The sequence below is a fragment of the Cyprinodon variegatus genome, unplaced genomic scaffold (genome assembly GCF_000732505.1).
Source record: "Cyprinodon variegatus isolate N-32 unplaced genomic scaffold, C_variegatus-1.0 Scaffold270, whole genome shotgun sequence".
NCBI classification, from domain to species: Eukaryota; Metazoa; Chordata; class Actinopteri; order Cyprinodontiformes; family Cyprinodontidae; genus Cyprinodon; species Cyprinodon variegatus.
This window is the reverse complement of record NW_015150723.1, coordinates 733,151-760,069: the sequence shown is the minus strand read 5'-3', so window position 1 is coordinate 760,069 and position 26,919 is coordinate 733,151. Positions and strand designations below refer to the sequence as shown.

The 26,919-nt window shown below is 37.6% G+C and overlaps 1 protein-coding gene across 19 annotated transcripts in view; it reads right to left on the bottom strand.

The window, feature by feature from the left end:
• Positions 1–1,263: 1,263 nt before the first annotated feature.
• Positions 1,264–26,919, bottom strand: part of LOC107089901 (calcium/calmodulin-dependent protein kinase type II subunit gamma-like) — an 80,842-nt gene continuing 55,186 nt past the window's right edge. The window contains exons 10-22 of one of the 19 annotated variants that reach the window (XM_015382932.1): positions 23,281–23,403; positions 21,679–21,762; positions 21,526–21,568; positions 19,998–20,057; positions 15,326–15,366; positions 14,789–14,821; positions 11,395–11,478; positions 9,167–9,211; positions 7,831–7,885; positions 4,868–4,943; positions 4,669–4,763; positions 3,249–3,500; positions 1,264–2,289 (exon numbers count right to left, since the gene is read on the bottom strand). In XM_015382932.1, the coding sequence (XP_015238418.1) occupies positions 3,268–3,500; positions 4,669–4,763; positions 4,868–4,943; positions 7,831–7,885; positions 9,167–9,211; positions 11,395–11,478; positions 14,789–14,821; positions 15,326–15,366; positions 19,998–20,057; positions 21,526–21,568; positions 21,679–21,762; positions 23,281–23,403 (972 nt within the window). In that variant the 3' untranslated portion in view covers positions 1,264–2,289; positions 3,249–3,267. The remainder of the gene's footprint in view (positions 2,290–3,248; positions 3,501–4,668; positions 4,764–4,867; positions 4,944–7,830; positions 7,886–9,166; positions 9,212–11,394; positions 11,479–14,788; positions 14,822–15,325; positions 15,367–19,997; positions 20,058–21,525; positions 21,569–21,678; positions 21,763–23,280; positions 23,404–26,919) is intronic. The other 18 variants (XM_015382934.1, XM_015382937.1, XM_015382939.1 and 15 more) reach the window with 18 other exon arrangements.

The following is a 26,919-nucleotide window of genomic DNA, read 5'->3' as shown; positions in this document are numbered from 1 at the left end:
ATTTATAATTTGATACCCGTTTCTGCTTTTTGGGCCAGCATTAGAAAATAAGTAGCTCTTAATTGGAGTTTTCCGTTCAAACATGACCTTAAGCTGTGCAGGTTAGGGTTCAAATAAGGTCAGTTTCGAATCCATTGGTTATTGCTTCGTAGAACACCCCTTTACTCTCAAGCTAACATCTTAAATGTACTGCAAAGTCCTTTTTTCCCCATCATAACATTCCCACAAGAGTCTGGGAATTCACCCTCATAATAATAAAAAAAAATAAAAAATATTTGGTGGCATCAACACACAACCAGGCTGGTGCCCACAGCACATACAAGATACTCAGAAGCATTAAAAAGAAAAAAGAAAAGTCACACAGATTCTGATTTACAAAGCGCCGTGCTGCAAAGAGTGAAGACAGTTTCCATGGCATCTGGGATACGTCGACCGGACAGAAGCACAGGCAGTTTCTACAATAAGACGAGGCTCACTGTTTCTTAAAAAAAAAAACATGTTCGTTCAACTGCTATAGCGCACAAGTTACCAGGCTGGTGCAGGAAGGACACCCGACAAAGCCTCTGCTCATGTGCTGGTACAGATTCACACAACGCTTGGAGACGACAAACACCGACACATATGTGCGTTTTTTTCCTTTTCCAAAGAGAGAACATTTGATCTGGTGTGCTTCTGTCATGTTCCGATTGGAAGAGTCCATTTATCAACTTCAGCATTCTTCTGCTAATGTTTTCCTGTTGAAAACATTTGTTTTTCTAAGCTTTAAAACATTAAAATGCAAACATCAAAACATCTAAGACTACAACATTTAGAACAGAGACGGATAAAAAGGACCAAATCCAACTGACTGGTGTCGGCGGAGGTCCTGATAGTAGCCCTCTTTCCATCGAATCCCTCAGCTGCAGACTGTTGACAAAACTTTTTATTTTTTACATTACCAGGACTTCACATTGAAGTACAGAAAGCCAAGGTGGACAATATACAGTAAGAACACCACCAAAACAAGAGACGCGTGCGGGAGAGGTTCTCCATCACAACAATCAGACTGCTTCCATGGAAGTCATTGATGGAAGGAGGAGGGCAGAGGTAGAGTGAGACGGTGGGGATTTGGCAAGCCTAACCTGAAGTTGCAGAAAGGTTTGCTCCTTCAGCGGAGCAAACACAACAGCAACAAGTCTTTAAGTGTGCAAAAAACAGTCCAAGCCGGTGGATAGTTGGAGAAATCATGCTTCACCTCAAAATATGCAAACTGAAAACCATGGTTGGACATTTTAAGGAGCTTCAAAATTTCACTGACAGCACCACCTTGTGTTTGGATCAAAACACCGCATACCAAACAGATTCTTCTGCAACTTCAGGATGAGCTGGCCTTGAACTAGACTTAAGAGAGCAGAGGAATGCGACTGTGTTTGTGCATGCATGTTGTCTAGTGATATCTTTGTATTTACATCTACGGACCTAAAAAAACAAACAAAACAAAAAAACTGCACAGTATCCCTCCTACATCCAGAAAGCACATTCCCCCTATTTTCCTCTATATAAATATCTCTTTATAGACACTTCTATTAAATAAAATCCAATTTTATTAAAAAATGAACTCAAAATGCTTAAAAAAAGAAAAAAAAAAATCAATCAGGATACAACATCAAGTTCTCAACACATGCTCCAAAAATGCTCAAACTAAGGATCCCTTCAGTAACATCATGTTTAAACACTGACTCCTGGCATTAAGCACATACTAGTCACTCATTCCCATGAACCTTACGAGCACATCGATAAACCAGTTAAGTAAAACACAAACAATACTTGCATTAAAGTAAACAACTTTCTTCTCTGCTCAAGCAAAAGTGATCACATTATACCAAATATCACAGCCCAGGAATTTTTTTTAGGTAATTATAAGTGTTAATATTTCTTACACTCAGATAAATCTGAGACTGGGAGAAAAAGGCTGTGTGAGAGCAGGATAGCATCACCGTTTTGTAGCCATTAGAAGCATGCACCCTCTGCAAGGCAGGGCCCCACCAGCTGGGGCCCCTATCATCATCTACTAATGGATGGACTGGATTGGTGTTGGTCAGTCATTTACTCAGGCTTTTGAAACATTTTTTTTTTTCTGTGTGTGTTCAGGTGTTTGTTTGTTTTGTTTTTTTTCAGGGGGAGGGGTTTCCTTTTCATAGATCGTAATATTTTCCCCACTTTTGAGTTTTCCGAGCAGCCTTGACCCAGTCAGGATCCAGGCTCCACTCCGACCTCGGAGGGTAAAGTAGCTTCAGAGTTTAGGCAAACCTGCGGACAAAAACGGAAAACATTCATCTTAATCCAGCTAGATGACTTCAAACTGAACAATAACGGGGTCTAAGGGTCAAAAAAGCTAATCAAATTTAAACAAACTCAACTCCCTCTACTAATATTTAGACATTTGTTAAAATCAAAAAACAAAACATGTACTCTGTAGTAATAATCTCATAGCCAAAGGTTCCTTAAAGAATATTTTTTACAAAATTAAACCAGGTGAAACTAATTCTTTTCTACATGAGGAGCTCTGGATTTTTTCATCTTCAATGCAAAATTTTTATCACATTTTTTTTTACAGTTTTAGTATAATTACTGCTCTAGGTGGGTTGCTCGGTCAGCTAAAGGTATGTTTTAAAGTCTTGATGCCCAAGTTAACCATTAATCGATTACTAAATTACTTTATTATTTCACTAATCGATTTATCACGATTAATCCGATTAATTGTTTCAGCCCTATATTCAACAGAAAATTCCTATCAAATGCAAACGTATGTAATCAATTAAAGCTTTTCTCATTAGTTCACTGTGGCGGTCAACAGTAGGAACACTATTGTGGTTACGAAAAGAACTCCAGACTCTGGGTGATGCTTAGCTTGATCCAAAAAACATCAAAGGTGTATGGACACTTAAGCGAAGGCTGTGGTCCCAATTTTACTAGTCATTCATCTGTCTGTCTGCTGTGTAATGATGGCCGTAGGGTTTAAGGCTACCCAGAGCTCTTTTCCTAGCTATAAAATGAGCTAGAAGCTACAACTTGAGGTATTCGGATCTGGCTCTTATCAAAAATAACAATGGTTGAAAAAAACCCCCCACAATCTTTGAATGGATACCTTGATAAATGGAATACCTTTACTGCTGTCAAATGTGATATATAAAACCAAATCTAGAAATGCAGAATTAGCTACTTTAATGCTGTCTGCTTCATATTATCACCTCTGGATACAGCCTCACCTGGGCCTGGATTTTCCGTTCACTGCAGCGGTGCCGCCGGTGCTCCTGAACAGTGGAAGTGAACGTTGAGCCACTTGGCGTCGCGCCGATGCCACACACGGGTCTCTTCCGACTGGCAGGAGCGCGGTCGGCCTTGGCCGTCGATGTACTGCGTCAGACGGATGTAGGCGATGCAGGCAGCATCTTCGCCAATCAGGTGCACGTGGGGGTTGAGGATGGTGGTGTGCACCGGTTTGCTGTTTTTACTCAGGACTACGTGAAAACAAAAGAGCAAAACTCTTACTTAAGGGAATAAATAAACTGACAGATTCAACATGGCAGTTAGATAAGAAGAGAAACTGTAATGGGAAGCTTTGTGTTTACATCTTAAAGCTTTCTATCCCAGATTTTTTATTAAGATAACTAGGAACAAACACTTTAACGTTCCCATGGAAGGAAACTCCTTTTTTCATAGAAAACAATTGTTTTATAAGCCACATACAGGAGAATCATTCTTCTGCAAATATGTTGCATTAAAAAAAGTCTTAATGTTAATACAACATATATTTATATATTCCTCATATTTCTATAAAAAAATTAACATTTAAACATTTCTTTCTTTTGAAAAATCAAAACAACGGATAACATGAAAACTTTCTAAGCCATGGGAGTCTTTACTAGTTCTCTGATCAGTGCTTCCTTAACTGAGCACAACATGACTGCAGCTTGAGGATAACAATGTTGCTTTAACACCCCCCTGCTGTGTTCTGTATTGTGAAAAACATTTAATAATATCAATATATTTAACAATATTTTTTTTCCCCTATAGGGGATTTAGACAATTGGAATAAAACAATATTTTGGATATAAATAACTAATATATATGGGTTTCTCTTAAACCATTTAATTCTTCCTTCATTTAAAAAAGAAAAGAGTAAAACTAAAAGAAAGGTAAAATATTCATGTTGGTTATTTTTACTAATTTAACAACAGAAAACAATTTTTTATATAAAGAAAAACAAAGATCTAATTCTCTCAGGCATCTCCAAAGACGCTGCTCAAGGGCCGTTGTCCTGCAGATTTTAGAGGTTTCCCTGCTCCAGCACAGCTGATTTATATTGATAGTTGATTAACAGGCTTTTGCTGAACTGCATTCATCAGAATCAGCTGTGCTGAAGCAGGGAAACCTCTAAAACCTGCAGGACAGCGGCCCCTGAGGACCGACTTTGGGGATGCACATCTCACACGGACTGGGATGAAAGTACTGATTCCCCACTGAGACGTTCTTCTTCCTCTATTACCAGCAGCACAACTGTATCATTATTTCTATCTGTCTCTACATCCCCAGAAAAAAGCAGACAACTTTCTGTGGATAAAATATCAGGCTACAGTAAAGTGACGCCAGTAGCACAGAGTAAAAACTTCAAAAGGAGGAACTTACGATTTTCAAAGTAGAATTTGTGAAAGTCCATGCCTTCCACCAGGTTTCCAAGAGCCTCAGGCTCAAAAGAAGTCAGTCCAGGATCACAGATTCTCCTGAAGGAAGGAAAATAAGCAAATAAACCCAGAGGAACCAAGAAATGCCAAAACAACATTATAAACCTGAATTTATTCTAGAGATGATAATCAATAAAACTTGCGTGTAGGCATCGAAATCCCCGTTGTTGATGGCTTCAATCAGCTGCTCAGTCATCTTAATTATCTCTTGCTTCCGAGCTGAAAACAGGAAGGAGGGGGGGAGCAGGAAACCGGAAACATTATGGAGGGTCAGAACCCATCTGGAGGTCAAACATGCACACACCACATGCTCCACCTCAGCACGCGGCATTAGGAAAAACTCCACTGATGAGGGCATCAGCTTCCCCACCCTGGGTGCATCAAATCCAACACAAAAACACCTTCTGTCTCTCTGTTTAAGAAAGTGCACTCAGATACCAGAAATGAGGTAAATGAGATAGAAAATACCCACATAGGTGCGCATTTGAGAAATTAGAGCTCAAACATTAAACAAGAAAAGCATAAAAAAAATAGTTTTTGGTAATTAGATGCAGGTCTAAGACCAGAGAGAAACTACTAAAACAAGTGCAGGAATGTCTGGACTCGACAAAAAAAAGGCTTTGCAAGGGGCAAGTAAAGCTCCAACAAACCACGGCACACAGGCCCCGTCACTAACTCGCCTGCAGCTGGAAGTCACGTGCTGGGTTTGACTGATCGGAGCCCAGAGCCAAACCAGTCTGAGCTGCAGCGTCAGTGAAGCTGCTTCTGCCTTCCTGTGGGGAACCAGCTGCATATCACATGCAGTCGGTCCAGATAAAGTTGAAGATATGCAGAGCCTCAAAGCTTTGCATGATAAATCAGTCAGTTAAGCACACAGGCCATTTAGAGATGGACGTTAAGATTTAGAGAGCAGCAGATAACTGCAGCCATGTCAGCATGCCAGCAGATGGCGACACAGGACAGGGTGGATGAAGGAGGGAAGAAAGAACATACTTATTTACCTCCTCCTAATAAGTGCATTTTCTACATTGGTTTCAGGGTAGAAGTGAGGTTGAAGAATTGCTGCTGGTAGTTAAAGGAAGCTGACAGTAACTTACAGTACAGAAGGGCATAGAGGTGATCAAATCTAGGCCTGTTCCTCAGCAGAGCTGCACTGCCCTGCTGCTGAACTCTCTGCACCAGCAGTCTGAACAGCGGCCAATGCTTTTTTTTTTGTTTATGCCCCCCCCATCCTGAGATAAACAAAAACAAACACAGATACGTACTGACAGCGAGCCTGCAGACGACAAACAAGGCTGGAGGACAAAAATATCTTAGCAGGTCATTTCGAGATGACATAATAGGAAACAAACAGCAAAATCCCAGCAACACTGCAAACCAGCCAACAGCATCATGCTTAACCGGCTTCATCCTGACCTTTGGACCAGAAACTGATGAAAACAGAGGTTAGAAAATACAATCAGCTTTCAGGTTAGTCCCACTCGACTCGGCTTTGGTCCCTACTCACAGTGGCCTCCAATGATGCAGATTCCCTGCTTCCAAGAACTGAATTAACTCCTTCACATCTCTAGTTCTGTAGATCTGCAGCAACGAGTCATTAATTCTAAACAGATGTGTGGCGATGAGGAAACAGGGCAGAATCTACAACGATCAGGATTGGTTTTTCAAAAAAGATCAAACCTATTAGAGACGTGAATCAAAATTATAGTTCAACGTATTTCATTTAGATTATGCTTACACCAACTTACACAAAGTAGATTATAGTTTTGGCGTTTCAGTAAAACTATACACTTATCAAAATCAGAAGTGTGCCACACATTCTTTTCAATACCTTATAACCCTGTTCCTCCTTAAAAGTGTCTAGCCACACAACTTGCTCTCAGCAGTTGCAAAATTTATCATTTAAATTCATTTGTTCTGTAAAAACTACATTTATGGGGACATATTAGTGAAAAAAAAGCATAATTAAGGCCAAGGAACAGATGCAATGGCTCAGGGAGTACTTTGTGGGGACCTATAAAGGATTAAAAAACAAGATCTGAAGCTCTTAACATCTTATAAGGTTGAATCATCTGAAAATGGAAACAGGACAACTTCAATCCCAGTAAACCACGACTTTCCACCTAAACTGACAGCAGGATGAGTTTAGCGTTAAAGATGTCTTATAAAGGGAAGTTTGGTTTGCACTTTAGCACAAGCTATATAGGGGTCACAGTAAATGTGTTGGAGCAAGATCTTTTTTTCTCTTAATGACCCATCCAGGATGCATAATTTCCACTGTCAGACACAGTAGAGGCAGCATCATGCAGCAGGGATTTTATTTAGAAATGAAAGAGGAGCTGAATCCAAGAGGGAAAACAGTTTGAAGCAGCCAAAGACTAGAGACAGAAGGTCATTTTCAAGTCTTTTTGGTTAACATCCCATAAAGTTATACATTCTTCACACTTCAACTTAAAAAAAAAGCAAATTAAAAAACATAATAGTAAACTCCGAAGTCATGTGTCAACATACTACGCTTAGTAACACTATCTTTTAGAAAAAAAACAATAATTAATCCGCTCAACTAGCTGTGAAACATGTGGAAAAAAACAAATATTTTTAGAAGTTATTATTTTAAAAGTGAGCCTTTTAATAATTTATCTATAAAGAAAGACACTAAAACACATAAATATGAACAGCCAAACATGTTTAGGAAAGGAGGAAACCTTTGACCTTTAGTGGCACAAAAACTAAATGCATGTTTTTTTTTTTGTTCCAAAACATTTTCAGAAATCAGGGTAGAACTGATCTGTACGGCGTCATGTTTTTTGTTTCACATTGAGCAGACAAAAGGAAACCACTTACATGCAACACTTATCTTTCCTGTGATGCTCATCATACTACAAAGCCCCCCGCCCCCCCAACCCTGCAAGACTCCCAGCCCTCACATAAGCTCTTTGTTGTGAAATAAGAGTTGACAGTTGTCTTAAAACACCAACCCTGCAGTCATGCATTACCTCAATACAAAGGCAGGGAACAAATTGTCATTTTTCTATCCCTCTGATCTGAAAAGGCTATAAAGTGAAGTAAAAGAAGCATGCATAGAATGTGAAAGTTGGACAAGTACCTTTCCTACCTTTCATCTCCTCCTCTTCTGCGTTATTACAGCTCTCTGTGGAGCCCTGTCAAACACAAAGGGTTCACACAGAAAGAGACGGGGACAAAAGGGACGAGGAGAGTGGGAGGAAAGAGAAAAAGCAAAGTGTTTCTTTGATCCTGAGTTATTTGACTGAGACATGATTGACAGCTCTGGACACACTGCCTATAAGGACACAGTCAACCTGATGGACAGATGGAGGGGTGGATGTCTCCCTCCCAGGAGCACAAACCAGCAAAAACAACGGCGAGGTGAGGGGACATGCTCAGAGCTGCACACACGATTTGATTTTTTTAAATCACAAATTAAAATGTTGAAATAAATGTCTGGCTGCATGTTAGTTTCACATGTCGGGTGAAGGTCTAAGAATAGAGTCAGTAGGAAAAAATGACTTACAAGCTTGTAAACTAATCTGAAAGAATTTTGTCTTCATAAAATCTGACAGGAATATTTTCACTGGGCATTTGGTGCAGTTAAAGAAAATCTGTGGAAGTTTTCTATGCAAGCAAAGGTGAAAGTGTCATTAAAAGTAAGTAAAGCAGCATCTATGAGGATTTTTTTATTATTATATTGAGTAAGAGAACCTCAGCATTTTTTTAAATCTCATATTTATCAAACTATGGTGCTGATTTATAAAGAATAAAACATGACTTTATTGTGTGAAGTATTCCATAAACAGCTGGACTTTAGGCATAATCCCAGTTAATAGGTTAATACTGTGAATGTAGCCCTGCTAATGGGTGACTTCATTTCAGATATTTACAGTAAATGTTTAGAATAATTTAGGTAGGTTATAAATTTAAATAGTCATGGTAAAGGTTACAAAGAGGTTGGGGGCTTCTTGATACTTTTTTGCTTTATATAAAGTCAAGCTATAAAAGTTTCTCATATGTTTGATATAACAAAGTGGTTAAATCCCCAAAAACTGCAAGAATTATAAAAGAAAAAGGGGCAAAGCAACCAGGACTCACAGGTTAACAATTAAGCAAAATAAAGTCATGAGATATGCAAATATTAGACTAATAATATTAGAAATGTATTCTTAAATCAGCCCTGCTCTCCAATTTAACATCCCTCTAATTGCCAGTCAGATACTACTTCTAATTACTGAAGGCTTACTTTAACTAGGGAGATTATACAAATTACATAAGATTTAAATATTCTAAATCAATCTTAAGAAAGAGGGAACACTTTATAAAACAGAGTCAAATCTAGGACTTTTAATTTTTGTGCATTTTTATCAGCAATCTGTGCTCTGATCGTTAATTCAAGCCGGTGGCTTCAGGTTGGAGAAGGAGCGGCTTACCTTGGTGCCGTCTGTTGGGTTGTGTACAACTGTTGTCTGGGCTTCCTGGTGGGAGGATGGAGACACTTTACCATGCAGGGAGGGAATGAATGATGCCAAGGAATACCATCATATTCCACGATGACAGACACACCAAACAATCCCATGTGCAAAAACAGTAAGGCACAACAGCTACAGCACAGAGGTTGAGAGACTGTTTGCAGTATTTCATTAAAGCGCTCAGTTTATTCCCCCTTCATGGTCAACGGGATGATTTTAGTATAAAACACACAAAATCAGACGCATACAAAAGTACACATATTCACCAACTGAGGTCATGACTGAGGAGGAGGGTTCTGTTGGATTTGAATTAGATTTCATGACGTGTGCATTTAACCTGAAAGTCTCATCAGAAGCTTATTAATCATAAACACTTCTGTCAATATCAAAGTTGGAACAGGCACATTCAGATTGGTGTAGTACAAACTCTTTATTTTCTCTGTAGTTACATCCTTTCTTTACGGCTAGTTTTAGGTTAAAGCTGGATAACATCTCTATTTAATAGAGGAGCCAAGTCATTTACAAGAAGCATGTATTTACTAAAGAAAAGCCTCTTATTCATCATTCATCTTAATCGTCTGCTTTTCCTCCTCTTGGCAGAAACCTGGAAAGAAAATGAACTATTTTGCACCAGTCTTCCAAAAGATTGGTGGTACTTAAATTTTCAGCAAGCATCCATCTGAAATCTGCATATTGTTTTTTTGTACTTTGTGTCAACCCTGTTTGTTTAACAACTCCTCTTTCTCAGCCTGGAGCCTGCCACCGGAACATTCAGCACAAAGACGTTCAAGAGCTCCACACATCAAGAAAGACAGAATCCACAGTGTTCTAGTGTAGCTGCACACCGATTTTAGCGCTGCAATTAACCTTGGAGGATGCAGCCCCTTCAGGATATGTGGAATTAAATTAATTCAGGCACTGTTGCCTTAATTTATGGTACTGATGGGGGGGTGTCCAAAAATGTTAGATATGTATTGAGATTTTTTTAAACTGCATACAATTTTTAAATTGTTGAAATTCAGTCTGCAGAGAGTGAGACTTTGATAGGACAACAGGAAGGCTAAATGTGTTCCAGAAAACAGGATCGGTTTTATCTTTTTGAACTTTTAGAACGCTCAAGCTCTGATTGTCCTCCAAAAAAAACAAAAAAACACTCAAACTGTAAACATCTTGTTAGCTTGTCGGAGTTAATGCAAGTGTCTATATCCTCTTAAAAACACAAATTAAAACTATGGTCTACGGTTAATAATGATAATTTCTAACCAAGACACTTGTCTTAAAATATCAGTTTTGGAAAATCTTTAATTCTTCTTTTAATTTATCAGTAAACGGATATATTAGCTTTAAGGCCACAATGATTCACCCAAAAACCCATATAACTGAGCCCAGTAAAATAGCATTTCTCTCATTCCAAACAATCAACAGAAAAAGCATTTTTTGGTGCAACATTAAACTTCTCTTATAATTGCTTAGCATGATTTTGCTTCCACTGGTTTTGATGACGAACTCAGGTCCAGGAGACTGATCATCTCCTTGTCATGACCTTAACCTTTAACTCATCCCACGGTCCTGCTTCTTTACTAAAGGCTTCCCATCAACGTGTTGCAACACTGTGGACCTTCAGGCCAAGCTGACCTTAAGTGGGTCACCGGGGCTGCATCCCCCTGCAGTTACAATTCATTACTCGACTTCTCAAGCTCCTGTTGTACCCAGAAGTCCTCCACAAAATATGTTTTTGTGTAAAAACACATCACTTTGCTGTTATTCTGAACCCAAATTTAGTAAAAAAAAAAAAAAACTCAGTTTGAACATTAAGATATACAATATAGTCACCTAAATGAAGCTCAACAGAAATTAACCAAAGTATTTGCAGCTGAACGTTCAAATAAAAATAATTTGTCTGCCTATGCTTGATGTGCACAGAGTTTGTGTGTGATTGCAAGAGGTTTGGGTAAAACATGAGCCAAGGGAGACACTCCGAGTCACAGAGCAGATGTTTAAGTTTTAAAGCTGTCCAAATCTCCACCAACACCACAGGTTGTTTTTGGGAAAGAGGCAGAGAGAATGCAGAGGAGGAACGAGACAGAGAATAAGGATGATAAGGAGAAACTAAACATTTAAAAGAAGGAAAACATAAGATGAGGCCATAAAAAAAACTAAAAGTGAGTGAAAATAAACCGATGCGGTACCATTGGTGCGGAAGATGACATGCTGCTGTCTTTGGTGCTGCTGCTGCTGCTTACTACACTGTTTTTACTGTTGTTTCCCTGTGACTGGGTCAGAGAAACACAACACAGATTGACTTGCACTAAAGCGTTAAGCTTCAAACAGGAGTCACAGGAGCAGAGCTATAACTTGGCAGAGCTACATATTCCATAAACTACTATGACGGAGAGGAGTTATTAGATGCACCATACATTTTTCCCCCTGCTGATATGTATTATATTAGCAGCCAAAGTCCAGAATGTGATTTCCTTTAATAATCAACATTTTTGCAGACTAGAATCCTCCATTAGTATGAATAGACTTTATTTAATGCAACCTACATAATAGAAAACATATTTAAAAAAAAAGAAAAAAAATGTAGAAGAATTAGTCAGAACAGGTATTTACAAACTAACATTTTTATGTTGCCTCCACAAAGTTAACATAAAAAAAGTCTATTCTGGTTTACTGTGACAGAATAAAGACACCAACTAAACAAAACTCTAAATACTCATACAGGTTAAACTCATCTGACAGTAAGAAATAGCTACCAGTCAGAGAAAACTTCTATAAATGGGCCTGTTCAGGTCTGTGCATGCAGTGAAGGCCTTTAAAGTGGTGGAAGTGATGTGTGTTGATGTTTAGTACAGTAAGATGGTGCGACCTTTATTAACAGAGGAACATTTTTGTAAATCTTTTATACAAACATGCAAAAGAAAAAACAAACATTATCTGATAAATTTTTTATGAGAAAGAATATTTTGCAGTTTTTTTTGTTTTGTTTTTTACCAGCTATGCTAAAATAACAATTAGTAGTGATATGTAATAATGATGCATAAAAATGTAACAAAATGTATAATCGTTTTTATCCGCCGTGCCACTTAAGAACAAACCGCATCCGGTTTTGGGTCCGATCCGACAGAAAATTGTGTCGGACGAGGTTGTGGTGTTTAGCGCTCACTGAAAGCCAATGGGGATGATCACACTGATTTTCTGCAGGGGGCTTGCATAGCTCCGACTGAGATAGACCCCAGGTCGATTTTAGTCTGACTATGAAGCAATTCAGTTAAAATTTTAATGGGTCTGACATGGAGAGAGATGCGGTTACAAAGGAAAACAAATCAGCTTCGAGGGGAAAATGCTAAATAAAATCTGTTAATCGCATGGGGAAAGAGACAGTTTTGGAGTTGCACAACAAGTTTAATAGTAAGCTGGACAGACTCTTGCAAAATGAACGAAACATTAAAATAGAATACTTTACCAATGATATGAGGTCTGGAGGACAGAAAACGGATTAAGTAGTTAGCCTCTTTGAGCCTCGCAAAAAACCATCGAGGCACAGAAAGCGCAGTTTATCAATCTCGAAAAAAAATTTATTCATATTTTTTTTCCTTTAGACGCAGATCTGATCATCTTTTTTTTAATACAGTATATGAACATTCTCCATCTGTTCTGCTTTGAGATGCTGCACAGACTCGTTAAGAGGGGCTTTGCTTTATAGAATGCGTGTTGGTGTTTTGTTATTTATTTTTATAACTTTTCCTAATCTGTCCAAGTCAAATGTGGGGAATTGTTTTAATTTGTTTATAGCACAGAGACAGAAGTGGGGAAAAAAAGCTGCTCACCCTGCCTAGTTGTAACTTCTCTATATGCAAAAAAAATGGATGGAAAAAAAATTGGATGGGAGATTAAAAAGTTGTATGCAACTGGTGTGTTCAGGCCTTTAAACTATGTGTTTTGCAAAAGGGCAACCCTTTCTTTTAGAAGGTAGAAGTGTATCAGCCTCCTTAAATCATTCCAGATTACGCACGGGTTGGGTAGGTAGCTTTAGCCAACCATACACCCCATGAAATAGCACAATTTTATTAGGCTGTAGTTAAATACTGAGCCACTATTTTCTCCATCACGAGAACTAGCTTTTACTTTCTGTGTCCAGAATCTGCAAAGAAATTTTCCATTTTAGTTGTCTCAACCCACAAGTGTATACAGTTTGGCCATTAAATTTTATAATCTGCAATGAGACACACAAAAAAAAAAGGTTTGCACACGCCGTCTGCTGTAAATCACTCTGCACCTGATCTGAAGATCTGCTCTGAGCATAAAAACACATTTTCACCTGATTTAAAACAGATACTGTCACAGTGTCATACTTTTTAAGCAAACAGATCCCAGTTCAGATAAGAGCTTCCTTCTTGTTGAAAGCACGACCAATATTCCCTCGTCTTATTCAGTCGCTGACCAGGCTTCAAATTTGCTCTTTTTGTTTCACTGGAAGAAAGTTTTATCGTCTTACTTTTGAGAAGCATCTATGATGGGTTAAGTGCATTTGTGGCAGCTCTTTTTCAATTTATTTCCAAAGCAGTCACCTGTGTTCTCACACTAATGCGTCAACAGTGGAAGAGACTCAACAAAGGAACGAGGTGGAGAAAAGCGCGTCACACCCAGGCACAAAGAATACGAACCCAATCCCTCTCCTATGAACTGACTAAGGTAACCTATAGGGGCAGGAGCGATTAAAAGAGAAAAACAAGAATTAGAACGACGTTAGAAAAGAAGTTAAAAATGTTGTTGTTATCCTTGCAGCTGAGTTCATACTGCAAATTCTGGCTAGTGTAGCACCACTGCTTTAAACTATAGAAATTTTAGCAATTTTAAAATTTTACCTTCCTTGCCTTGAGGCTTAAACTGGCCTAGAAATCCTTCAACAACTGCCCATAACATTCAAGCTGCCTTTAAATACTTTGTTCCTCCATTTTGGTAAGAATAGGTTTGCTATAATAAACTGAAAATTTTGGTATGCGGCATTGTTTGAGTAAAAAGCACTGAAGGCCTTTATCGAAAATACCCCCTAACCTAACAGACCTCAGAAAAAGACGTATTAATCAAATATGCATAACTAGAACATTTTTTTATTATTATATGGAGCGGCTCAAGACAGCTGTTTTCACAGGACTGAAGGAATCCTTAGACATAAAATGCAATGATGAAACAATGGGAATGTAATAACTGGAACAAGGAAACATGGTTGCAAAGGAGTAGAAAGTTTGCAGAAGGGAAAAAAGTTCACGTCTGTGATGCTTTTGGATTTGGTCAAAAGTTTCAGTAGCAGAATCACAGGAGCAATCTGGGCATGTGCTGTTTGTCTGCAGCTAAAATGATATCATGGGACACATTTGGTGGAAGGGAGCGGTTCGTACAAATGTTGGATGTTGGAAATCCAACGGGAAAAGAGTAGACAAAATAAAAACAGATACTGGAAGCTCATTTTCCCAAAAGGAAAGAAATAAAGAGCAAGCAGGAAAACCAGACAGGAGAAGAACTATAACGAAGAGACGGAAAAAAGAAGGAAAAAAAAAAAAACAACAGAGGCGATCTCACCATCAAACAAACACTTGAGCTGGACTTCCTTTTCTGACAGACAGCAATGGAAAGGAGGAGGGAAAAAAACAAGGAGTCATCGGGAAACAAGGAAAGCATCAGAAGCAGTACAAAAAGTGAAGCTGCCAAGGTCGTCTCAGAGAAAGAGGGAAAAACAATAACAGCTGCACAGGTGCAAAGATGAGACAAGGAAATACCAAAGCTGTAGGAGGAAAAATGAATAAGCTGAAAGAAACACAGTGAGTCAATAAAAGAGCTGTAACATATGTGGAGGTCTGCAAGGGGAGAGGCTGGAGCTGCTGGATGTAATGGCAGTTTTATTCATGGCGTTTCACCGCATGCACTGACGCTTACTCCCAGTCAAAAGGAGAGAGGCGTTTTCTGTAGAGTAGAAATGCTCTGGTTCCATCTTTAGCCACAAAAACTTATCAATTATAAATATATAAATTAATAAAAAAATACAAAAAAATCATTTCATAAGCTAATATCACAGATATTTTTTCAATCACAAATAAGACTCATCAGGGCAAAACTTACCTTCACACCATCCGTCTTTTTGTTTAGTAAGGTTTTGCATGCTGGAAGAAAGTAAGACAAAAGTGGTAAGAACAGGGTGAGCAGTGCAAGACAAACTGACACTATAAGGACAAACTATAGACAGGAAACAAAAAGATTCACTTCATGTTCATCCTTCCTGCAGCAGGAACGCAGTAAGGAAGATAATTATATGAAAAAGCATAACTGCTGCACCACAAAGGACCATCAGACTTATTAGGAATGGTCATTTCATATAGATGGCGCAGCAGAAAATGACGGAAACAAAATAGATTAATGAACGGTTGAAGTGCTATATTTCATTTACTTTGAAATTAAATTACTTTTAAATTGTTTTATTTATTTTTTTACTTTATGAACAATTTTATTAAATTTTATTTATTCTTAGTGTATTTTTTTAATATTAACATACTTGTTTTGCTACAGGAGACAGGATCAGTCTCAAAGTTTATTTCTATGCAATTTTTCAATTAAAATACAGCAGTCCTTTTTTACTCAGTTAAAAATAATAGTTAAATAAAATAGCACCTTTTTAATCAATTTTTTAAATAAGACTTTTCCATATGTGTTTATTTTTGTAATCATAACTCTTTATTTTAACATTTTAAGCAAACAAAAGGGTAAGATTGTTTTGATCTGATCAGTTTCACTATCTTATAAAAATAAAGGTCTTTCTAGATTACAGAAAGAAAAAATATAGACAAAGGCATTTATTTAGATAAAGACAGAGATTTCTAGCCGGGTTTTTTCCTTTTTAAGTAATTGTAGTTTTAATTTTTTTTTTTACCACATGTTTGAAATTGAAACAGCAGTGACCACTTTAAGTCAATTTGAAAAAATTAAATAAAATGTCAACTTGAAAAACAGGTAGATATGCACATTTTAACCCTATTTTGACTCAAGTTATTTCAGTTCAGGGGGAAAAAAAATCAAACTTAAGCAGATGTGCTGATAGCTCTTTAAGATAAATGACAACCATACCAACATGGAGCTAAATAAAATGTTTAACAGTCCACAAATAAATAATAAAAAAACAATATCCATGTTCATCCCCTCCCAGTGAGCCACCCTTACCTTCCATTTGAAAATAGAAAAGGAGAGCAAAGAAGAAGTCAAGAGAACATTGACGCGTTTAATATCTTAAAATCTTAACTGAAAACAAAGACAACTGCAGGGATGAAGAGTCAGGCTTTCACTTCAAGTTCAAAAGCTTCCTGAGATCATTTTCATTCAAGTGGTTGGCTCATGCAGCACGGCATGCAGCATCCACTTCAAAGTCCTCATCCTAAACGCTGCAGAGGAACCAAGTCTCTGAAGCGCCTTTAATTTCAACATGAATATGTCCCTGACTCAGAACCAGTGAGTGAGCTCAAATATTCAACAAAGGAGCGTGGAAAACTCATCAGGGCCAATGATGGAAGCATCCTGTTATAAACCTGTTTTTGTTCTTAAGCCTGATGCTCAGCTTCAGACATTTCAAACATGTTCTAAGGTTTATTAGAAACGATAAAACGTGCTAATTAACAAGCTGAAGGAGGTTTTAACTAACAAGTTTATCAATAAATGCAATAATTAAAGTTACATTAAAAAAATTCATGATTTTTGATTTACTGGAGCATTTTTTTTTTTGCTCTAACTTATTAAATATATCATATATATCATATATTCAACGAATTAGAATTACTGTACATTTAATTTATCTCAGTAACTCTGTTCAATTAGTGAAACATTTACATAGAAAAATTACCCTTCGACTGATGTTCTACTTTATTCCTGTTAGCCATGATGATTTTCCATTACAGCTAATTAATTGGAGACCAAAAAAAACACAAGGCCAGTTTAAAATCAAATTCTAATACAATAATGTTGCCTTAATAAAAAGCATTTTTAATCTGACAAACAGGCCTCTTCTAAACTGAAAATGACTGTAGGATTATTCTGAAACTACATGAACATGGATACAATTGGACCGTTTTCAGAGGATTTTTGAGTTTCATTTCTCAGAATTTTTCATTCTAAATTTTGAACTGAAAAAGCTTCCTGGATGGGAAGTGAAATGTCTTCAAACTTAGAAACAAAGACCAGTGGATTGTTTTTTTTTTTTTTTACTTTTTTGGAATTCATTCTAAAGACATAAAAATCCAGATTGATGATTAGTTCAGTGTTTCCTCCACACACAAAAATAAACTTAGCAGATAAACTATTTTATACGGAATCATCCTTAACTTTATTACCAGGTTAACATTTTTTTTTCTTTGGGTTTCTTTATTCTAATGAGTCAAATCTACCAAATAGAAACAATGTTAGCTTTTTTGGGATCAGCACTCAATCCTGTTTTATCTAACATTTTTCTTTTATCTGTTATTAAATGTAAAAGTGGAAAAATGTCAGGGATCACAACAAGCATGAGGTAGATTCATACACTTCTGTTGTTAACCATATTTATTCTTTTCTTAAGGTAGAAAAGTAAAAGTTAGGTTAAGCCGCTAATTTCAATGCCTTTTACTTAGTGACAGCACAACACAACGCAGTGCATAATTATTAAGTGTAAAGAAAGATTTTTTCTTATAGATAGAAAATTAAACTTTTTAATATTATGGTTTGATAAAGAAGCAATACTACGAGTTTTGGAGCCAACGTCTGCTGTCAACCTGAAATTGATCTCTGGAAGAGATCCAAAGATTAACAATACATTTGGGGGAATCTGGCAAGGAAAAAAAAAAAGTCCTCTGCAAAAACAAAAATGTAGTTGGCACAGAAAACATGGAAAGGAAAATTTTAACTTAACATCACACCCTGAACGATCAAAACCAGGAGGAAACTTGGTGGTAGCAGCATCATACAGTAGGGAGGGTTTTTTTATATATGAAACTTTGGTTAAAACTTTAAATGAATTTTCATACATGATCTCCAACTTACTTGACAAGCGTTAAGTTAATATACCACAATTTCAGTCTGCATGCGAGTAATTATAAAGATGTTAATATAAGAACTCTGACTTTAATAAATCATTTTTTTTTTCAGAAATCTGAAATTTTCAGGGAATTCAGGATATGAATTTGTGAGACTAACATTACAACTCTGTAAAAAAATGTCATATGATTAAATGGTAGAATTCTGGAAAAAAGCTGAATTCTGGAAGAAATGCCCAGAATCCTAAGATTTAAGTTAAAGTTCTGAGAAAAGGCGTCAGAATTCTGGAGTGATAGCAAGAACCAAACATGGTATGTGGGATGCCAGTTTAAAAAAAATGGTATATGCCAGTTGGGAACCGGCTTATGCCAGTCGAAACTAGTTTAAGCCAGTTAGGAACCAGCTTAAGCCAGTTGAAAGCTGGTTTATGCCAGTTAGGAACCGGCTTATGCCAGTTGAAAACTGGTTTATGCCACATAGGAACCGGCCTATGCCAGTTAGAAAGATTACCAGCTGGCATATGCCAGTTGGTAATAGGCATTTGTGAGTTGGAAACTGGTATATTCCAGTTGAAAAATGGCAAATGCCAGTTTTGTCAAAGGACCTACATGGGCGCTCAATATCCTAATTTGGTTTTATTGACAATATATTTTTGCAATAATATAATTTACCTTCCATATAAACCAGTTTCCAACTGGTTTATATGCTTTATATCATATGTCATATGATAAATATGGAATCTTACTTTTTCCCAGTACTTTTTTCCCCTTCAATGGTTCTAATTCTCTTCTGTACAAAAAGCATGCCAAACGTTTATCATTTCTTATTTTTATTTTTTTTTTTAAGTCTAAAAATAAAAATGTACTTTCCACTGCATAATTATGCATCACTTGTTGCGGTTCTACTCCTGTTAGGTCATTTCCTTTTCTTTAGCATCACTCAGGGATTCCTAAATCACAACTTCCTGCCAGGACTCTCCGGCGATGACAGAAGCGCTTTGTTTAAAGCTCAATAACTCTGCAACGCTGCTTTTGATTTAGTCAGTTAAACAAAAACAAGAGAGCAGGCAGAAGAGCAGAAACAACAAGAAAAATAGTTAACGAGGGAAAATTTGCATTCTGTTCATCCAGTTTTCCATGCAGGATATCAAACTGAAATCTTCACTTGGAAACATGCTTGGCTGGCTGTTAGAGCCAGGGCCATGCTGAGGGAAGGTGGCAGCGAGCAGGCAGGCTTCAGTTCACAAAGGAGGCAAAACTGCTCAGATTATTATTCATGTTTGAAATATAAAGGCTTTACTGTGTTACACTGCAGAGAAAAAAGAGCAGCAGCAGCATCCCTTATGCAAATGCAGCGCTGCACTAAGACAGCTTTGATCGGCGGCAGCTGAAAGGAGGTCAGAAAGTCATGCTGGGGGTTCAGGTAAAAGACTGCTACATTCTGTGCAGGAAATCAAACAGTCTGACCTGGGAGGGAGGCGTGCTCATTAGAGCATTAAGAGCGCAGCAACCAGGCCAAAAGGTCAAAAACCGAGATTCAGCTACACTTTCCATCTATGAGCTTGTGTGCAAGTGCCGCCTCTGTGCAGTGATGACCATTTTTTAAAGTGGTGCATCAGTGTGTAGGCGGCAGGTGGAGGCAAGGAGAGGAGAGAGGTTCAAGCAGCACGAGCCACATGCCAACAGCCCGAAAACAGAGTGGAACGTGCCCCCCGTAGGACACTCGCTTCAAGCAGACATACCTTCCTGAGCCATTGCGGCCGTACTGGTGGTAGCAGCGGGGCTGGTGTGCTGCCGTCCCACTATTGGACAGAGAGGGGTTAAGTTTGGCCATTCCTCAAGTTAAAGTTGTGCTCAGAAGTTTACAAACCCAGGCAAAATGACAAATTTTCTCCCCATAATTAAGGGAACATAAATAGTTGGTGCTTAGGTGAAGCTGTTAAAAATGAAACAATAAAAACAAGGTACCCAGAGGCCCCCGATCAAACGTTTACATCAGCGCGTTCTTGTTCTAATATTGTGCATTCAATGACAGACATGGTAAAACCTATTCTTCAAGCAAAAAGCCTCAAGTTACCATTTTGCATAAGATTTATGATCTTAAAGTCAGGAGGCTGGGATGACCTCTTCAAAATTTTTTCCATCTGGGTCTAGACATTCAGGTCATCATTATGTTGGAACGTCCACGTGGATCACGTCTGCATTTTTCCGACAATATTTTTCCCTTCATCTCTTCACCAATTTTATCAAGTCTTTGTAGCTCTCTTATGTCCAAACCATCAACAATCCAACTCATCTGGACTGCTTGGGATGGTCAATACAGTTAATCTCTCCAAATAACTTCTTACACAAGATTTGTTCTTTGTGTGTGTGCCATCTGTCGACTAAAGCAGGCGACCCCTTTTTCTTCATGTGTCCCCCTATAATCGGTCTTAAAACACCCTGGCATCCTGGCAGGTATGACCTTTGATTGTCCAATATCTTCAAAATTACGTAAACAGCCAATCACGGTTGATTTGAGGAGTTTGAACACATATCCACTGAATTAACAATGCGACTACCAGTAGTTTCCCTTTTTTATGCATCAAAAGTAAGGCCTAGAGATAATTCTAGATGAAAACATGCAGGTACTGTAAACTTTTAAGCAGAGCTACTAGGACACTTTTTTATCTCAACTTGTGAGCAAAACTCTCACTTGCTAGCATAATGTGTTTCAATGTATAGAGCCACTTACTGAATATTGAATTTTAAACATTTTAGCTAGATGTTCACTAAAAGTTAACGGCCTTTCATTTAAGTGAAGTAGCTGATGTCGAATCTCCACTCTAAGACACTCAGACGACAAATTGCATTATCTGATCATTAAATTTGTGAAAAAGCTCTGAGTGATGTGGAAACACATTCAGTCTGTTTCCTTCAGTCCACATCAGTGGTTGACAGTAATCCACTTGAACAGGGTTGCTTACATGAAAGCATGTAAACACAGAGCCAATAGTATTAACGGCTCGGCCTGCTAGGCCATCATCCGGCCCACAAATTGGATGTTCAAACACAAGCGGCATGAGCTCTCAGTGATCAAACTGCTTACCACGATAAAATCATAGAGTGCGTCCAAAAGTGCAAAACTGAAACCAGGCCATTAAAGGAAGTAGAGAGCAGAGGAGTAACAGCAGCAGAGCAGCTCTGATGTGTGTTTGCTGTGTACACTCAATGGAAAGTTTGGAGACATTTCAATGTATGTTTCACTTTAAAACAATTTCAGAAGCTGACCTGAAAAGTTCCTGGAAACCAGCATTGTTGTGATAATTGCTCCCTGAAGACAGGACCAAAAAAAAAAAACAACAACATGTCATTATATAATAATCATACAGGTGTTTGTTTTTTATCTTAATCTTAAGAACCTCTAATCGTGTCACCACGCACCTTAAGTTTTCTCCTGGCGTTGAACTTGCGCAGGCATTCAACAGTCTCTTGACGATGCATCATGGAGGCAACAGTGGAGCGTTGCTGCAGATACAACAGACGCATTATTTCACATTTATAAACCATCAGCAAAAAAAGATAAATACTATAAAAAATGTTGTGGGGAAATTATCAGACAATGTTCTTTGTAAATAAATTCAATAATTTAAAAAAATGTATAAATACTGTATTTTCCAGACTATAAGCAAATACTTTTTTCCCACGCTTTCAACCATGCGGCTTAGAAGAAGGTGCAGTGTTCTGTAAGATTATCATACCCCGTCAGACCAGCAAAACCATAGTCAATAAGCATACGCAAGACATCAGATTTGCGTTTATCCCTTTAGTTTTGTAGAAAAAATAGACTTTAAACTACCTCAGTGGGCGTGGATCCCTTTAGTCATGTACAAAAAAAATATTTAGGGTGAGATTGCCATACGCCTCAAAGAACTCCATAAATTAAAGGGATAAACTAAAGGGAATAACAGGTATTGACTATGAGTATGCTCATCTGACAGAACAGCGGCTTTTCTGTGGATTTTTCATAACCGCCAGAGGGGGAAGTCAAAGGTGGAAATGAAAGAATAAGGGACTAGCAGCTGACACGACGGAGAACAAATATCCCAAACTCACACATTTTGACATTTATTTGCCGCATTAAAGCTGCCGAACCAATACAGAGACTGGGATCAACTCCTACAGAGCTGAAATAAAGAACTGACGAAGCCCCATCTTTCATTAGAAGCTCTATTGCTGCGAGTCAAAAACCTAACAGGAGGTGGGGGACAATTCAGTAGATATCACAGGCGTATAGCCCGTTGTGGTATGATCCCAGTAAAAAAAAAAAAAAAAGACATTGTGGGCGTGGCTTATAGTGAGGAAAATTAGTCCGGAAAATAAGGTAGCTAGTATGGCTGCATGCTGCCATTTTTTTACTTTTCATCAATTAGCTCATTTTAAGTCGTTTTAATCTATCTGCTCACTGTTATCAAGGACAAAATTGCTTAGTGACCTACAGTACGTGGACTGAGGTCATACGATAACAGCAATACATGTTTTTGAAGGACAAAGATATAAGTAATAGATAAGGAATGGGCTGGAGAACGTAACCTTGAGAAATTCCACGTTATTTGTTTTTGCTGAGATCTAGAATACCTACAGAAGGTAACTCAAAGCAGTCATAATGGAATAAAATAAGATGGGAATCAATCTTTCACATTACAATCCAATCCAATACAGTTTTCAGTCCTCATTCAGTACTTTACATTTACCTCAGCACTGAGCTCCAATAAAAATATGTCTTATAACAATCTTTATTAATGTAGTTGATGTGTTGTGGTATAGTGGAGAAATTAACCTGAAATAGTTAAAAAGTTTAAATTCGTTAAAACACAAGTTTTTTTCCTTATCCAGAGTTGACAACAGGGCAGTGAGTAGGGGTATGTAAGGCTTATTATTTCATTTATAGTTTTAATGAGAAACACATAAAGTAGATGACAAGTGAGCAAAGGTCCAAAGGTCCTTCCACCGTTGTGATAAGAAAAGAGCAAGATTCTGACTTACGCAGACCCAGGGATGCTTGAGGGCCTGGTCAGCAGTGATTCTTTTGGCAGGGTTAATAGTTAACATCTGATTGATCAGATTCTTGGCTTCTGGGGTCACAGTGTCCCACTCAGGGGAAGGAAACTGAAGAGAGATGAAAATAAAAATGTAATTAATGGAACTATCCTTTAAAATCAGATTTTTACTAGTGACATCCTTTAGTATGATCCTAAAAATTTGTAAAGAAACAAACAAAAAAAATCATGATTTGTCAAAATAAAGTTTTGTCATATTCAATATCATAAAAAAGGTTTTTGCACTTAACATTACGTAAAAGGTCACAAATAAATTGCATATGTAAATACTAACAGCATGTATCGCAGGTTAACAAGGTTACATTTAATATTTTCTTCTTTAAAGTAAAGAAAAAAACAAATAAACATGGATTTTAGACAAGGCAAGTTTATCTGTATAGCACAAGTGTTGTACATGCATTTGACAATAAAATATAAAAATTAAAAGCAGAATATAAGTAAATAATGATTAAAACATAAAAGCAGGCAGAAAAAAAAATAAACAGTTAAATCACAATCTTAAACTAATAATATCTCAGTTAACAGTTAAAAGGCAGCTTTAAACAAATGTGTTTTTAACTTCAACTGAAAAGAACTCAGGCTTTCAGCACTTTTACAGTCTTCTGTGAAATTGTTCCAGAAAAATGGAGCATAAGAACTAAATGCTGCTTCTCCATGTTTGGTTCTAGTCCTGGTTGTACAGAGCATGTTTGAACTAGAAGACCCGAGTGGTCTGGGAGGCTGATACACTGAAAACAAATCTGTAACGTATTGAGGTGCTGATCCATTCAGTGATTCATAGACCAACAGAAGGAATATTCTCTGAGCTAAAGGAAACCAGTTGTAGGACTTCAGAACCGGGCTGAAGTGCTCTACTTTCTTAGTTGTAGTGAGAACACAGGCAGCATTATTTTAGATCAGCTGCAGCTGTCTGATGGTCAAACCTGCAAAGGCACTGTTGCAGTGATCAATTCTACTAAAGATAAATGCATGAATAAGTTTCTTTAAATCCTGTCCAGACATTAGTTATTTAATCCTGGAAATGTTGATTAGAGGCTGACTAAGTAACTGCCTTTTTGTGCCCCTGAAGGCTCAGGTCTGAGTCCATTGAGTCACCAAGATTTTGGCCATGATAAGAGGTTTCTAGCTGTAGTAGCTAAACTCTAGATCTCTTTGTTCTATGGATGAAGCCAACAATGGGTTCTGATGGGTTCATAGTCTCCTGGTGACATTGTGATGTAAAGCTGTCTGTTGTCTGCATAGTTATGGTAACTGATCTTGTTGTTTGCTATAACCTGAGCCAAGGGGAACATGTAGATGTGTGAGTTCCCTACTGACACATAGACGTACCTATCCTTCAGATAGGATTTAAACCAGTCCAGCGAGGTACCAGAAAGGCTGACCCAGTTTTCCAGATGCTCTAATAAAATCGAGTGATCTCAACAAATCCCACAAATTCGTAAACAAGATGGCAACTCAACTATTGATCCAGAAGAAATTAAGGACATGATTGCCTCATTTTACTCAAATCTGTATACTTCAGAGATGGACTTTTGAGGTCTTTAAACATTCAGAAACATGGCACGAACAGGGCCTTGTACTTGGACAGCCAGATATTCAAAAGATTCAAACTCATCCAGGATACACAGTGAATCATTCAACAAAGTAACGAGTACTGCTCCTTTTCAATTAGTCTGCTCTGATGGAGAAAATTTTAATAGGGAGTTTTAGTCTCCCAGAAAATTCCTTTGGCTAAAAGATAAGAATGTAAAAAGTAAGAAAAATTTAAGGAAGTGGGGCGTGAGGCAGAAGAAGGAGCAGGTTTTAGCAGGCCTGTTTGTTTTTAACGACCAATTTCTACATTACAAATCATCAGTGAACATCCTTTTAGCAGACTTAAATAAGTTGATTAAAATCCCAATAAAATAATAATAAAAAAGGTTCTAATAGTTTTGTTTTTACGTTTTTATTAGTGACAAAATATATAGTTAACCAAAATAAAAGCTATCTTCATGGAAGCAATGGTATTCAAGATGTGCAAATTAGTCTTATGCCTAATCACCAGATGTGGTTGCTTCAGACTCTGAAAATTAACATGGGTAATAAGTTCTCATCACCCACAGGATATGATCTAATAAATATGTTTATCACTCTCTGACAAAGCATTTCTTTTCGCTATAGTAACAGAAAAAATTCTGCAGTAAAAAGCAGTGAGTTTCAGATTACTTAGATCATTACATTAAAAAAAATGAAATGAAGATCAGGTTTTGTGGTTCATGTTTCATGCACAGGGGTGGAACATAAACAGGCTTTATGGGATCTGCTTAATAGCACTTTTGAATTCAGACATTTGAATTTCAAAAAAGGCTAGCAGTCATAAAGAAGTTTATAAATATGTAATTAAATCTATGTGGAACAATATGTTCCTTTTGGCACTGCTGAGAGAACACTCAGAGGGTAAATAGCCTATCTAATTCATGAAACCCCAAAACTATCAACTCAGACATATATGTATATGTTGACGTGTTTGAGTCAAATCTTAACCACAAGGTTTGCAAAAGTATCAGGATTGTTAAAATTAGGCAATTTGCATCCATGTGTGGAAGCAACACGTCAAAGAAGGGAATGCATGAATGGAAAAGCTGTGAGAAAAGAGTTTTGGGGATAAAATCTGTCTCAGTTTTGCATAGATTAAATTTGATCCATTTAATAATGAGATACTCTAGACTTTTATTCAGAAACACGTTTAGCCTAATGATTTGATCTTGAAGGTTAATCCTCTTGTTAACATATTCTCTTGACAGTCATTTTTTTGTTAAAGCAAAGAGCATATGCCACTAACGATGTAAAAGAGGCAGAGCCTGGATAAGGCATGTCAAAGAAACAACAGCAACAATGAGGTTAAAGCAGCCATGTTTTTAAAAATGGAATAGGCAGGTGAAGATTTTTCAGTCATTCAGGTCATAGTCATTGCCCCCTTACAGAGGCATAGACCAGTATCGGGTATTGCAGGTTAACGACTCTCCATTCCTAAGGGGCGGACCCATTCTTCCGGTTCAATTTACAACTCAATGCTTATTCTGACATTTTGAATTGAAAAAGCTTCGTGAAAGAGTAGCACAACATCTTTTAACTTGGAAACAAACTTCAGTGGATTGTTTTCTTTTTTTTAACTTTTTTGGAATAAAAATGGAATAGTCTCAGATTTGGACTCATCTTAGGCAAAGAGCTCCAAAAGGTATTTTCATGCCTACCTCCTACACAATTTGTCATGTGTATGAGCCTGGACCTTTAGCAGAGTTCCTGCTGTTCTGTCTCCATTTTAGAATGTAAAATGCTAAGGTTCACAATTAAATTTAGGTACATGAGAAGAAGACTTCAAATTTGTTACAAGCAAAATCAAACTATTTAATGGAAGTAATGAGGACCAAAGAACAAAACTAAAAGGAAGGACAGGAGGAGAAGACGGGCAGGAAACAAGAGAGAAAATATGCAAGGAAACGGGGCGATGAGGACACAAAAGAGGGAAGACTCTGGGAAGGAAAGATGAAAAGGAGGGAGAGAATGATGAAGGGACACAAGGAAG